The sequence below is a fragment of the Salmo trutta genome, chromosome 26, assembly GCF_901001165.1.
Source record: "Salmo trutta chromosome 26, fSalTru1.1, whole genome shotgun sequence".
In the NCBI taxonomy this organism is placed as follows: Eukaryota; Metazoa; Chordata; class Actinopteri; order Salmoniformes; family Salmonidae; genus Salmo; species Salmo trutta.
Genome location: NC_042982.1, coordinates 22,975,475 through 22,989,715, shown reverse-complemented (window position 1 = coordinate 22,989,715; position 14,241 = coordinate 22,975,475). Strand labels below are relative to the sequence as shown.

Sequence of the window (14,241 nt, the reverse complement as noted above, 5' to 3'; positions counted from 1 at the left end):
TGCACCTCAGCCAAGTTCAAGGTCCTAAACAACATCATAAACACCATCGATAAGAGACATTACTGTGCAGCCGTATTCATCGACCTGGCCAAAGCTTTCGACTCTGTCAATCACCACATTCTTATTGGCAGACTCGACAGCCTTGGTTTCTCAAATGATTGCATCGCCTGGTTTACCAACTACTTCTCTGATAGAGTTCAGCGTGTCAAATCGGAGGGCCTGTTGTCCGGACCTCTGGCAGTCTCTATGGGTGTGCCACAGGGTTCAATTCTCGGGCCGACTCTCTTCTCTGTATACATCAATGATGTTACTCTTGCTGCTGGTGATTCTCTGATCCACCTCTACGCAGACGACACCATTCTGTATACTTCTGGCCCCTCTTTGGACACTGTGTTCACTAACCTCCAGACGAGCTTCAATGCCATACAACTCTCCTTCGTGGCCTGCAACTGCTCTTAAACGCAAGTAAAACTAAATGCATGCTATCCAATCGATCACTGCCCGCACCTGCTCGCCCATCCAGCATCACTACTCTGGACGGCTCTGACTTAGAATACGTGGACAACTACAAATACCTGGGTGTCTGGTTAGACTGTAAACTCTCCTTTAAGACTCACATTAAGCATCTCCAATCCAAAATTAAATCTAGAATCGGCTTCCTAATATCGCAACAAAGCATCCTTCACTCATGCTGCCAAACATACCCTCGTAAAACTGACCATCCTACCGATCCTCGACTTCAGTGATGTCATCTATAAAATAGCCTCCAACACTCTACTCAACAAACTGGATGCAGTCTATCACAGTGCCATCCGTTTTGTCACCAAAGCCCCATACACTACCCACCATTACGACCTGTACGCTCTCGTTGTTTGTTTTTTTCACCTTTATTTAAATAGGTAGCATAGTTGAGAACAAGTTCTCATTTACAACTGCAACCTGGCCAAGATAAAGCAAAGCAGTGTGACACAGACAACAACACAGAGTTACACATGGAGTAAACAATAAACCAGCCAATAACACAATAAACAAGTCAATGACACAGTAGAAAAAAGAAAGTCTATAAACAGTGTGTGCAAAAGGCATGAATAGGTAGGCAATAAATAGGCCATAGGAGCGAATAATTACAATTTAGCAGATTAACACTGGAGTGATAAATGAGCATATGATGATGTGCAAGTAGAAATACTGGTGTGCAAAAGAGCAGAAGAGTAAATAAAATAAAAATAGTATGGGGATGAGGTAGGTAGATTGGGTGTGCAATTTACAGATGGACTATGTACAGCTGCAGCGATCGGTTAGCAGCTCAGGTAGCTGATGTTTAAAGTTGGCAAGGGAAATAAAAGTCTCCATCTTCAGCGATTTTTGCAATTCGTTCCAGTCACTGGCAGCAGAGAACTGGAAGGAAAGGCGGCCAAATGAGCTATACCTGCTGGAACGTGTGCTATGGGTGGGTGTTGTTATCGTGACCAGTGAACTGAGATAAGGCGGAGCTTTACCTAGCATAGACTTATAGATGACCTGGAGCCAGTGGGTCTGGCGACGAATATGAAGCGAGGGCCAGCCGACTAGAGCATACAGGTCACAGTGGTGGGTGGTATAAGGTGATTTGGTAACAAAACAGATGGCACTGTGATAGATTGCATCCAGTTTGCTGAGTAGAGTAATGGAAGCTATTTTGTAGATGACATCGCCGAAGTCGAGGATCGGTAGGATAGTCAGTTTTACTAGGGTAAGTTTGGCGGCGAGTGAGTGAAGGAGGCTTTGTTGCGAAATAGAAAGCCGATTCTAGATTTGATTTTGGATTGGAGATGTTTAATATGAGTCTGGAAGGAGAGTTTACAGTCTAGCCAGACAACTAGGTATTTATAGTTGTCCATATATTCTAGGTCGGAACCATCCAGGGTGGTGATGCTAGTCGGGCAGGCAGGTGTGGGCAGCGAATGGTTGAATAGCATGCATTTGGTTTTATTAGCATTTAAGAGCAGTTGGAGGCTATGGAAGGAGTGTTGTATGGCATTGAAGCTCGTCTGGAGGTTTGTTAGCACAGTGTCCAAGGAAGGGCCAGAAGTATACTGAATGGTGTCGTCTGCGTAGAGGTGGATCAGGGAATCGTCCGCAGCAAGAGCGACATCATTGATATATACAGAGAAAAGAGTTGGCCCGAGAATTGAACCCTGTGGTAACCCCATAGAGACTGCCAGAGGTCCGGACAACATGCCCTCCGATTTGACACACTGAACTCTGTCTGCAAAGTAGTTGGTGAACCAGGCGAGGCAGTCATTAGAAAAACCAAGGCTATTGAGTCTGCCGATTGGCCCTCGCTTCATACTCGTCGCCAAACCCACTGGCTACAGGTTATCAACAAGTCTCTGTTGGGTAAAGCCCCGCCTTATCTCAGCTCACTGGGCACCATAGCAGCACCCACTCGTAGCACGCGCTCCAGCAGGTATATCTCTCTGGTCACCCCCAAAGCCAATTCCTCCTTTGGTCGTCTTTCCTTCCAGTTCTCTGCTGCCAATGGCTGGAACGAACTGCAAAAATCTCTGAAGCTGGAGACTCATATCTCCCTCACTAGCTTTAAGCACCAGCTGTCAGAGCAGCTCACAGATCACTGCACCCGTACATAGCCCATCTATAAACAGCCCATCTATCTACCTACCTCATCCCCATACTGTATTTATTTATTTATTTTGCTCCTTTGCACCCCAGTATCTCTACTTGCACATTCATCTTCTGCACATCTACCATTCCAGTGTTTAATTGATATATTGTAATTACTTCGCCACCATGGCCTATTTATTGCCATAACTTACCTCATTTGCACTCACTGTATATAGACTTTTTGTTTTCTTTTGTTCTACTGTATTATTGACTGTATGTTTTGTTTATGCCATGTGTAACCCTGTGTCGAATTGCTATGCTTTATCTTGGCCAGGTCGCAAATGAGAACTTGTTCTCAACTAGCCTACCTGGTTAAATAAAGGTGAAATAAATAAAAAATGACATTATTTTTTTATTCCATTCCAGCCATTACTATGAGCCCATTCTCCCCAATTCAGGTGCCACCGGCCTCCTGTGGCATTAATTTTGTAAGAGTGAAAGAACTTGTCAGCTGCAGAGTTTCCTCTGCCAGCACAACTCCTGCTTGCTCTGTGAAATGTATTCCTACTCCCTGGGTGGACAAGAGGAATCTCTCGTCAAGCCTTATCCATCCGGCATGAATCTGGAATCAGTTGGATACACCCTCCTCTGAATTCATGTCCTAGATACAGAGTGGATGATTCTCATGATTATATTCCTGCTCAGGACCCAATACATACAGACACAGACAACATTACCACCCCTGAGAGACTCATTCCCCAACAATGAGCCATTTCACTGTTTTTTATGATTCTAAACCACATATTATTTGGGAACATATTGTCTTCAGGTGTTGTGAACACTCCAAGCATGTTCTCCACCCCCCTGATTTCTTAATCTACAGATTAGGCTGAGAGGGAAAATATTCTCCCTCAAAGGAAGACGGGAAAGACCCAAACAGACTAAGTATGTGTGGCCAATCAACTTTGGGCCTTGCTGTGCCTCGTGTCCTTCTGGGCACGTTGATCCAGGCGCAGTGAAGTCCTCCTTCTCCCCCGACGCCTGTAATACCTGCATGATGAGAGCCAGGGCGCTGGCAGCAGTCACACTCCCTCCACAGCACCCCACCCCCAATCCCCCTCCCATCTACTGCGCATACACACACAGTCTGCTGAAGCTCTTTAGAGCCACCTACTGCATTCCTGACGATACAGCAGCGTTACCACTGCTCCTCTGCTCTGTGGGTTGTACTGAGTGTGATGTTTAGAACAACATGAGAGATTGCAATCGTAGGAGTTGATTGAGGTATCTAATAAACACTTTGGCAGATGGGATGATTCTAATTAGACTGAAGCTGAACATAGTATGGTGACTAATTTTAGACCCGGTCATAAAGCAAAAAGTGTTACTTTCCTCACTCATTTGAAACCATTGATGTGTCCACTTCAGTGTATTTTGGGTACAAAGGCAATTGTTACCATGTCTGAGAGGATTGCTGATTCTGGGAAACTCAATGAAAGTATTCCCAGTTTCCCACAACAACATCTAAACCTAATCAACCAGAACAGCACTCTTTGTTCAGCACTCTAAATCCAATTAAGGTTGTTTGGACAGATATCTGAATAGAAAATGTACTATGCAAAAACATAGTTGGTACTCAGCCAAACAAGATAGTTATCCCAATGGAAAGCAATGCTCTTCTTCACAGCAGCACAGTGAGCAATCATCCCTCCCTAATAGCGTGATGTGATACTGTAGTTCCCACTGTGGAAACTGATTATATCAATCACACATCATAAAAACAGTTGGTGGAAAATGTAACAAGTCAGAGGAAGGGCAAAGGTAGTAAGACATACAGGACTTGGAGATCAACTCCAGGGCAAGTTCTAAGATTATGCCTTAGTGGGCAGTCACAAATGTTTTGGCTGTTTCAAAGCTTGCTTACTGCAATTGTATATGTTTAACATTAACTCAGGCATAATCCATTGGGTGGGCAACATGACATTTTGGGTGGGCAATGCCCAACCCTGCAGCCCCCTATAGCCAACGTCGATCAACTCTAAAGAGGAGAGCTACAGAGAGAGTACTCAAGAAAAAAAACTCTAAAGTTGAATGTTGAATGAGTTTACTGTATGCATATGAAGCTGGAGGAATCTCTAGCCAGGCATACACGTTGTAGACACCATTATGTCAAGATGAGCACTTCCATTGTTACTTTCCAACACTACACTTTAATAGTTATATGTGCCCAAGAATGGTTTTCTAGGTTAAATGTGTCCTCCAACATAGAAAACATTTTAACATTAGTCTTATGGAAATATACAAGGCCATCCCACTGAGCAAAAACTGGTTGAATCAACATTGTTTCCACGTCATGTCAACAAAAAAATTCTATGTGATGATGTTGAATCAATGTGGAAAACTGACTGGATTTGAAAAAAGCCATAAACATAAGGGAATTTTGTCTTTTTTTAACCCAACTTTTAACCTAAATCCAATTACATTATATTTTTGGTGGTTTTCACGTTAGTTGACAACAACCAAATATAAATCAAAACTAGTCATTGAAATGAAGTCTGTGCCCAGTGGGATGGCTCCCTAACACTGTGCATTTTGAGTGCTGACATGGAACTTTTCATAAAGTATGGTGACATCCTCCTTAGTGATAAAATGTTAAATACAAACAGTAGCATAATAAAATAAATGCTCTAGATTAAATCAAAGCATCCATCTGAAGACATACCAGTGATGATACCTAAGATGGCTGCTGACAGAAGTGCATTCTCCATGCTCACTCATTAATATCAGGACGGCTGTCCACTGTAATTATTGCACACTGCACACATCAATTAGCACAGAGGCCTCTCTTTGTGTGTTTCCATTAATACCAAATTGTGTTCACACAAAGTGGTCAATCACTTCACTGCATAGGTAAATTATGCAATTAATCCATGAATGGGTCCCCAAAAAAAACGTCAAATGAAAGTCCTTGCATTAAATGTTTTTTGTCCTCTATGTCTTGTTTGGGAACATTTACGAGGGCATTCATTGCTTTAACTTGCCTAGTTAAATAAAGGTTAAAAAAATACATAAATGTGTTTATTTAATTTACTAAAGGGATAGTTTCTATTTATATATGCAAATACAATTTCCTGTCTGTCACGTTAGAGGTCTGCTTTATTGAATTCTTCCAGATCTGCTTTTAGTCCCAGCAGAAGGGATGTGTAAATGTACAAATAACTAACTGTATCATTTCATCAGCCTTTCAGGCTTAAACATCATCGACAGAGAGATGGCATAAATTCAACAACAGCTTGGCAAGGTTTTCAGGTCAGGTCATGAGGACAAGGTACTAAAAAGGGAGTTTTATTTTTTTTTAAAGCTCATTGATAATACACTGCTCCCTTTGATATAGCCAGTACTGAAACATGATATTGAGATCACTTCGAAATACAAAATGGAGGCCTTCCTAAAATCACCATCATGCTGGAATGTGTATATTGGACCAGGCTAAAGCAATAGCCTCGAAGCACAAAGCACAATGACTCAATAATCAAAACGTAAGGGTAGCCTAAATGTGCTTCCATCATCATTACTCTGATTCCAACACAGGCTCAGTGGTAGGCTGAGAAGATCAATAGACCAAAGCTAGACAGAGATAGAGCTCTTCTCAGCAGGTGCCGCTTCATGTTCTGTTCTCAGCACCATAAAAAACAGCTCTATTATCGTCACTCACTGTCTGTTTGCTCTAACACTGACAAACGGCTTCAATTCGCATGCAATTGGATTCATTTTGTGTTAGGCATTCAGCAATGGCTTCAGGGTTCTCTAATTTGATAGGAAGTAACACAACGGTAACATCTTACATGGATAGAAGCTTGAGACATTTACCTGCCTTACACCCCATAGTTTTAGTTACCTCTGAAAACTATAGGCAATACAGGAAAGTATTGGATTATTCAAGTAATTAGGACGAGTCAAAAATTCCCTTTCAAGTACCTTTCTTTCGCCTTCAAAGGAATGACACAAAATATATAAAAAATGAATTTGCAAATGGTTTATACCACCAGCTAGGTCCTCAGCAGCTTGCCAGCAGGTTGCCATCCACATTATCTACTAGAAGTCACATCTGTTTGTCTCCAGTAGCCTACATTTGGCAATGGTAATTCATTGACCCATTATTAAACCTGTACGTGTTCCATAAGACTTCCACCAAACCAGCCTTGACTCTGTTCACTTCAACCCAAAGAATTGATACATCTCTACACACATGGTGTATCATTACGATGAATCCGAAGTTTATTGTGAGCAGAGAAAAATGTGTGAATGTGCATCAGAATTGAATTAACATAGTATCCACAGAGTTTAAGACATTGGTCTTATACCGTAAATAATAAATAGATAAAACAGATAGCTAGGTATACAGTGAATGCAGTAGGTAGGTATATGTTAATAAAGACAAATGGAAGGAAATGGAGTGAGTCAACTGGTTGTCCACTGAGCGAGGCCCGCCTCCATAGTGTTAAGTTAGTAACCTAGTTGTGGTTCACTTCCACCAGAAGGTCTTTGTTATTCCCACCAGGTGTCCATCCTCCGTACCCTCACCCTCTGCTTGTAATGGTACTCCTTCAGGTGTTTCTTCAGGGTGTTGGGGATGGGCAGCACGTTGATGCCGTCGTAGGTTGTGCGGCTGCTGATCACCGCCCTGCACACGTGCTGCAGAGTGAAGGGCAGGGTGCGGTGGATGGGGTTGGACAGCAGAGGCTCGAAGAACATGCAGGAGTTGGGGTCCTTGTAGTGCTCCAGCAGCCCCGTGACGGTGGGCGCATGGAAAACACTGGGGTCGTGCACGTCGAAGCTGAAGTTGTGGTTCCACTGCTCGATGCGGGCGTGCAGCGAGCGGCCGTAGCGGCGGAAGCTGACGGAGAAGAGGTAGTCTTCCTGAGCTGAGTCGCGGAGGAGGAAGGTGCCCTCTGGCTTGCCCTCCAGCAGAGTCTCGGCCTCATAGCGGTCCATCACACCCCAGTAGCAGGGTAGGTTAGTGATCTGCAGCAGGTCAGGCACCAGACAGTGGATGTAGTCGATCTGGGTGTGGATGCGATAGCCGTCCTGAGTAGGGGGACCCTCAGCCTGGGGCACAACAATTTCGGTTGGCTGGAGGCTGGCTGTGACCTCAGGGTCAACCATGGGGTCAGGCACAGAAGTAGCCTCACAGACAGGGACCGAGGCAGATGCTGAGGCAGAAGAGGAGGAGGCCACGGCCACCACCTCATCCAGAGTGTCCAGACAGCTCTGCAGCAGGAGCTGGTGCTGCTGTTGCCTCTGGAGAAGCAGCTGCTGTTGCTGGTGAATGGTAGCCCTGTCGTCCCCTGCCAGCTCATTCATACCATGGGCCAGTTTGGGCCCCAGCTTGTACAGAGGGTTGATCTGGGCCGTCACCTCAAACGTGTGGATCTCTGCGTTGGGCGGCGGCTCCACGCCTTGCTCGATGCTGATGCGCCTGCGCTCTCGCAACCGGTCATCCACATCCTCCACCACGGCGGCCATGTTTGAGGCAGAGGCACTAGTGCTGACCACCAAGGTGTCCACTACGGGAGGTGTGGAGATGGGGGCTGTGTGCTGCTTGATGAGGTACCACTTCTGAGCCAGCTCGGTGCCTGCAGCGAAGGGACAGTCGTCCAGCATGAGTTCAGTAAGGTGGATCTTGCGGCGCGAGGAGGACCCAGCCCCGGCAGCAGCAGCTTGTGGCATAAAGACCTGCTGAGTGGAACTGGACGACGATGGAGTGTTGGTCTTTATGGGGAAACACTGCCCCATTGCATCCTGGATCTTTTGGCGGAGTGTGCGACTGCCACCTGCCCCCCTGCCCTCAGCCTCACTGGTTGATGGCTCAGCTGTCCCCTGTGCCAGCCTGGCTGTCCCCCTGTCCTGGCTGAGTGAAGTGACCCCCTCCAGGCCCTGCCATCTCCTACCCTCCTTCAGGGGTGAGGAGGAGCAGCGGTCCCTGGGCTCCAGACCAGTCAGTAGGTCCCCATACTCAAACCCATCGCTGACAGGCCGCTCCCCAGCTTGCTCATGGGACGTCTGGCCTTTCTTTTTTCCTCTTCCTCCCTTTTGCCCCCCGCCGGCATCTCTTCTCTCCTCAGACCGGCTGTGTCTCACCTTGGGACGGGCGCCCCGCTCCCTGTCTTTCCCACGATCACCCGACTCCTTCGGTTCAGACATGACAGGTTAATTATGGGCTGGAATAATGGTAGTTGCAGTCGGGGTCAGCTGCAGGGAAAAGGTGATTTGTGGCTGTAGTCAGTTCTCAGCAGCAAGCCCTCCCATTCAGAATCTTCCCAAAGGCTGTCAATAGCATGTCCCATGAATCACTGACACAGTCACTTGGGGCTACAAGATAAAAAATAAAAAACAGAGTTTCTCTTAGCTGCAGCAATTAGGGGCAAACGATCATATATACATTAAATATAACTAAGGCCTATAAGCAAGATTGTTTTGAAGCATGCCAGAAAACAATACATTATATAGAGGATAATAAACCATAAGACAATGTTATACAACACCATTTTTTGATCACACTAGGCTTGTCAACTGATTTCTACAAGAATGAGGGGATGTCATTTTTTTTTAAACTAGGATAAAATTCATAAAATGTCTTTAAATTAACAAAACATGATGTCAACTTTTTTCAAACATTGAAAAAGTATTTTTGCTGCACCCTGACAGCAAAGACTATCGATTGGTACAGTCAATAAACTATATTCATTGTCAATAACCCATCTAGTAGATCAGGGGTTCTCAAAGTGGGGTCCGGGACCAGATCTGAAATGAATATTACTCACAGATTAAATACATTTGGCCAAGGATCAGTGGAATAAGTTGAGAGGGTGTGATATTTTTTGCTTTGTAATTTCATTCCACTATTACTGTAGATATAGTATAAGGTCATTTCCTGGAATTACAATGCAAAATGTTTACATTTAGCTCCTTTAATCTACAATTTATGTTCTTAACGTTGGGCAACATGGGCCTGGAAGGCTCACAGGGATATTGGTATCCACAGTACAACACCATTTATACATTTTTCAACACTTCTTGTATTCCCCTTAAAATGTTTTAGAAAAATGTTTTTGAACATAAACGCACTAGAATACCTCACACTCAAATGCCGACTGTCCCAAGAGAATTCTCTTCGGTTATAGCCACAGCCGTGTATATTCCCCCTCAAGCCAATACCGTGACGGCATTCAAGGAACTACACTGGACTTTGTGCTAACAAGAAACCACAAATCCTGAGGCCGCATTTATTGTAGCTGGGGATTTTAACAAATCAAATTGAAGGAAAACGCTACTGAAGTCCTATCAACACATTGTCCGCAGAAATCGCGCTTCAAAAACTCTAGACCATTGTTACTCTACCTTCCGGGATGGCTACAAGGCCCTCCCCCGCCCTCCCGTCGGCAAATCAGATCAGGACTCCATTCTGCTCCTCCCTTCCTAAAGGCAGAAACTCCAACAGGAAGTACCCGTGCTAAGGTCTATCAATGCTCGTCTGACCAATCGAAATCCACGCTTCAATATTGTTTTGATCACGCGGCTGGGATATGTTCCGGGTTGCCTCTGAGAATTACATTGACACTGAGTTCATCAGGAAGTGTATATGGGATGTTATTCCCACTGTGACTATTAAAACCTACCCAAACCAAAAACCGTGGATAGATGGCAGCATTCGCGCAAATGCGAACTGCCGCATTTAACCACAGCAAGGTGACTGGGAATAAGGTTGAATACAAACAGTGTGGTTATTCCCTCTGTAAGGCAATCAAACTGGCAAAATGTCAGTACAGAGACAAAGTGGAGTCGCATTTCAACGGCTTAGACATGAGACATATGTGGTAGGGTCTACAGACAATCACGGATTACAAAGGGAAAACCAGCCACGCTGAGGACACCGACGTCATGCAACCGCGGACTGGGATATGTTCTGGGTTGCCTCTGAGAATAACATTGACGTATACACGGACACTGAGTTCATCAGGAAGTGTATAGGGAACGTTGTTCCCACTGTGACTATTAAAACCTACCCAAACCAAAAACCGTGGATAGATGGCAGCATTCGCGCAAATGCGAACCGCTGCATTTAACCACGGCAAGGTGCTGGGAATATGGTTGAATACAAACAGTGTGGTTATTCCCTCTGTAAGGCAATCACACCCGCATTGAGGATAACACAGTGCCACCAACGCGACCCACTCTCAAGGACTGTGGGCTCTCGTTCTCCGTGGCCGACGTGAGTAAAACATTTAAGCGTTAACCCTTGCAAGGCTCCCGGCCCAGACGGCATCCCTAGCCACGTCCTCAGAGCATGCGCAGACCAGCTGGGTGGAGTGTTTACGGACATATTCAATCTCTCCCTATCGCAGTCTGCTGTCCCCACTTGCTTTAAGATGTCCACCATTGTTCCTGTACCCAAGAAAGCAAAGGTAACTGAACTAAATGATTATCACATTGTAGCACTCACATCTGTCATCATGAAGTGCTTTGAGAGACTAGCTAAGGATCATTTGACCTCCACTTTACCTGACACCCTAGACCCACTGCAATTTGCACCCCAATAGAGCCACAGATGATGAAATCACCATCGTACTGCACACTGCCCTATCCCATCTGGACAAGAGGAATACCTATGTAAAAATGCTGTTCTTTGACTATAGCTCAGCCTTCAACACCAATGTACCCTCCAAGCTCAATCATTAAGCTTGGGCCCTGGGTCTGACCCCCGCCCTGTGCAACTGGGTTCTGGACTTCCTGACGGGCTGCCCCCAGGTGGTGAAGGTAGGAAACAACATCTCCACTATGCTGATCCTGATCAAGTTTGCAGACGACAACAGTAGTAGCCCGATTATCAACAATGACGAGACAGCCAACAGGGAGGAGGTAAGGTCCCTGACGGAGTGGTGCCAGGAAAATAATCTCTCCCTCAACAAAACGAAGGAGCTGATCGTGGACAGCAGAGGGAGCACACCCCTATCCAGATCGACGAGACCGCAGTGGAGAAGGTGAAATGCTTCAAGTTCCTCTGTGTACACATCACTGACAATCTGAAATGGTCCACCCACACAGACAGTGTAGTAAAGAAGGCACAATAGTGCTTCTTCAACCTTAGGAGGCTGAAGAAATTCAGCTTGGCTCCTAAGACCCTCACAAACTTTTATAGATGCACAATTGAGAGCATCCTGTCGGGCTGTATCACTGCCTGGTACGGCAACTGCACCACCTGCAACCGCAGGGCTCTCCAGAGGGTGGTGCGGTCTGCCCAACGCATCCCCGGGGGCACATTGCCTGCCCTCTAGGACACCTACAGCACCCAATGTCACAGGAAGGCCACAAAGATCATCAAGGACATCAACCACCGAGCCACGGCCTGTTCACCCTGCTATCATCCAAAGGAGAGGTCCATATAGGTGCATCAAAGCAGGGACCGAGAGACTGAAAAACAGCTTCTATCTCAAGGCCATCAGACTGTCAAATAGCCATCACTAGCCAGCTGCCACCCGATTACTCAACACTTCACCTTAGAGGCTGCTGCTCTATGTACATAGAATCACTTATCACTTTAATAATGTTTACATACTGTTTTACTAATTTCATATGTATATACTGTATTTTAGTCAATGTCACTCTGACATTGCTCATCCTAATATTTATATATTTCTTAATTCCATTATTTTACTTTTAGATTTATGTGTATTGTTAGATACACCACTGTTGGAGCTAGGAACAGAAGCATTTCGCTACACCTGCAATAACATCTGCTAAATATGTGTATGTGACCAATAAAATGTTCATTGTAATTCAAGCTTTAAAACTGCAACTTTTGCCATGAGACTGCCTCCTGGCAAAATGTGTAGAATTTCTGGATTTGAGGTTTAAAGCTGCAACAACAAAAAATCGCTCCGCTCTATGACAAAATATGTAGGATTGCAGAAAATGTGCTTTAAGCATGGAAAACGTGTTAATGTTTATAAATAAAACTGCTAAAAAAGTTCCTTCCCAGGGGCCGAGACTTGGTTCGTCCGAACATGCAATGCCAAAGTCAAAGTAAAACCCATAGTATGCTATTTTTTCTCACTCCAGTTGTGTTCTGATTATGTGGCGGTTCCTGATGAATTTGCTATCACAAATGGGGTTTCCGGCTCAAAAATGCTTGAGAACCCAAGTAGATAACTAACTAACTAACTAACTAACTAACTGACTTACTCCCTCCCTCCCTCCCATCCTCCATTCCTTCCTTCCTTCCTTCCTTCCTTCCTTCCTTCCTTCCTTCCTTCCTTCCTTCCTTCCTTCCTTCCTTCCTTCCTTCCTTCCCTCCCTCGCTCGCTTCCTTCCTTCCTTCCTTCCTTGATAACGGAGATGACGCAAGCGTTCTTTTATAGCTGGATGCGATTGAAGCGGTGCCTCTAGCTAGCCAGTTAACGTTAGCTAGTTAAATGGCTATGTAGCATTAGCCTATCATCTTCTGAAACATCTAAGGAATCACTATTTTCTTTAGCAAGATGCGTTAGCTTACTTAAACCTTACACAAAAACATAACAAAAACCCTTTGACAATGTGCTAAAAACGAACTAAACTGGTTAATGATAACGGAAGCACGTTTGCTATTTGAGCTAACACAGAAGGCAACATCAAGGGGAAAAAAAGGTTGTCACTCAAAAGTATTACACAGGAATGTTCGCGAAGTCTCTCCTTATTTGACCGTAATCTTATACTGTAATGGAAATGTGATATAATGTTGATCAGATCAATTTACTTACCATAAAAACTTCGTTGTTGCTCTCTCCAAAAGCTAGCGAATAAAACCAGGAAAAGGAAAAGTTCACAACCCGGAAGTAAAAAATCAACAACAAAAAAATCTAAGTAACTCGATGTAATCTATAACATACGACATTTCAAAGCAAACGTATTAAAAATGGATAGGTGTATTATCCAGACGAAATGTATGAATGTACAGGCAGTCCATCTATTGTAGTTTGTAAATATTGACTTACTGAGTCTCCTGATGTTGTTGACTAACTGACTAGGCATGTAGTGGTGTACTGGAATGGAATGTAATGGTGGCACCATTAAATGCAAAACATACACACTTGTAATCCATACTCATCGGTATGATACATCAGAATGACCTATGATAAGACTGTATGTAACTGTTGCAAAGTTTCTTATATAATACAGTTGAAGTCAGAAGTTTACATACACCTTAGCCAAATACATTTAAACTCCGTTTTTCACAATTCCTGACATTTAATCTTAGTAAAAATTGCCTGTTTTGGGTCAGCTAGGATCACCACTTTATTTTAAGAATGTGAAATGTCAAAATAATAGTAGAGAGAATGACTTATTTCAGCTTTTATTTCTTTCATCACATTCCCAGTGGGTCAGAAGTTTACATGCACTCAATTAGTATTTGGTAGCATTGCCTTTAAATGGTTTAACTTGGGTCAAACGTTTCGGGTAGCCTTCCACAAGCTTCCCACAATAAGTTGGGTGAATTTTGGCCCATTCCTCCTGACAGAGCTGGTGTAACGGAGTCAGGTTTGTAGGCCTCCTCGCTCGCACACGCTTTTTCAGTTCTTCCCACAAATTTTCTATAGGATT

General features: G+C 44.4%; 1 protein-coding gene across 2 annotated transcripts; it reads right to left on the bottom strand.

Annotated features, from left to right (window-relative positions):
* Positions 1-4,794: 4,794 nt before the first annotated feature.
* Positions 4,795-13,761, bottom strand: LOC115163447 (suppressor of cytokine signaling 5). 2 transcript variants are annotated; one of them, XM_029715319.1, is made up of 3 exons: positions 13,635-13,761; positions 13,401-13,432; positions 4,795-8,976 (listed from the first exon to the last, which is right to left on the bottom strand). In XM_029715319.1, the coding sequence occupies exon 3, from the start codon at positions 8,806-8,808 to the stop codon at positions 7,153-7,155; it is 1,656 nt and encodes a 551-aa protein (XP_029571179.1). In that variant the 5' UTR covers positions 8,809-8,976; positions 13,401-13,432; positions 13,635-13,761; the 3' UTR covers positions 4,795-7,152. The 2 variants fall into 2 exon arrangements, with proteins under 2 accessions (XP_029571179.1, XP_029571178.1); XM_029715318.1 differs by lacking the exon at positions 13,635-13,761 and having other exon boundaries at positions 13,401-13,617.
* Positions 13,762-14,241: the final 480 nt, after the last annotated feature.

Excerpts from the sequence above, each read along its gene's own strand:
- LOC115163447 (XM_029715319.1), bottom strand. The coding sequence starts at position 8,808 with ATGTCTGAACCGAAGGAGTCGGGTGATCGTGGGAAAGACAGGGAGCGG.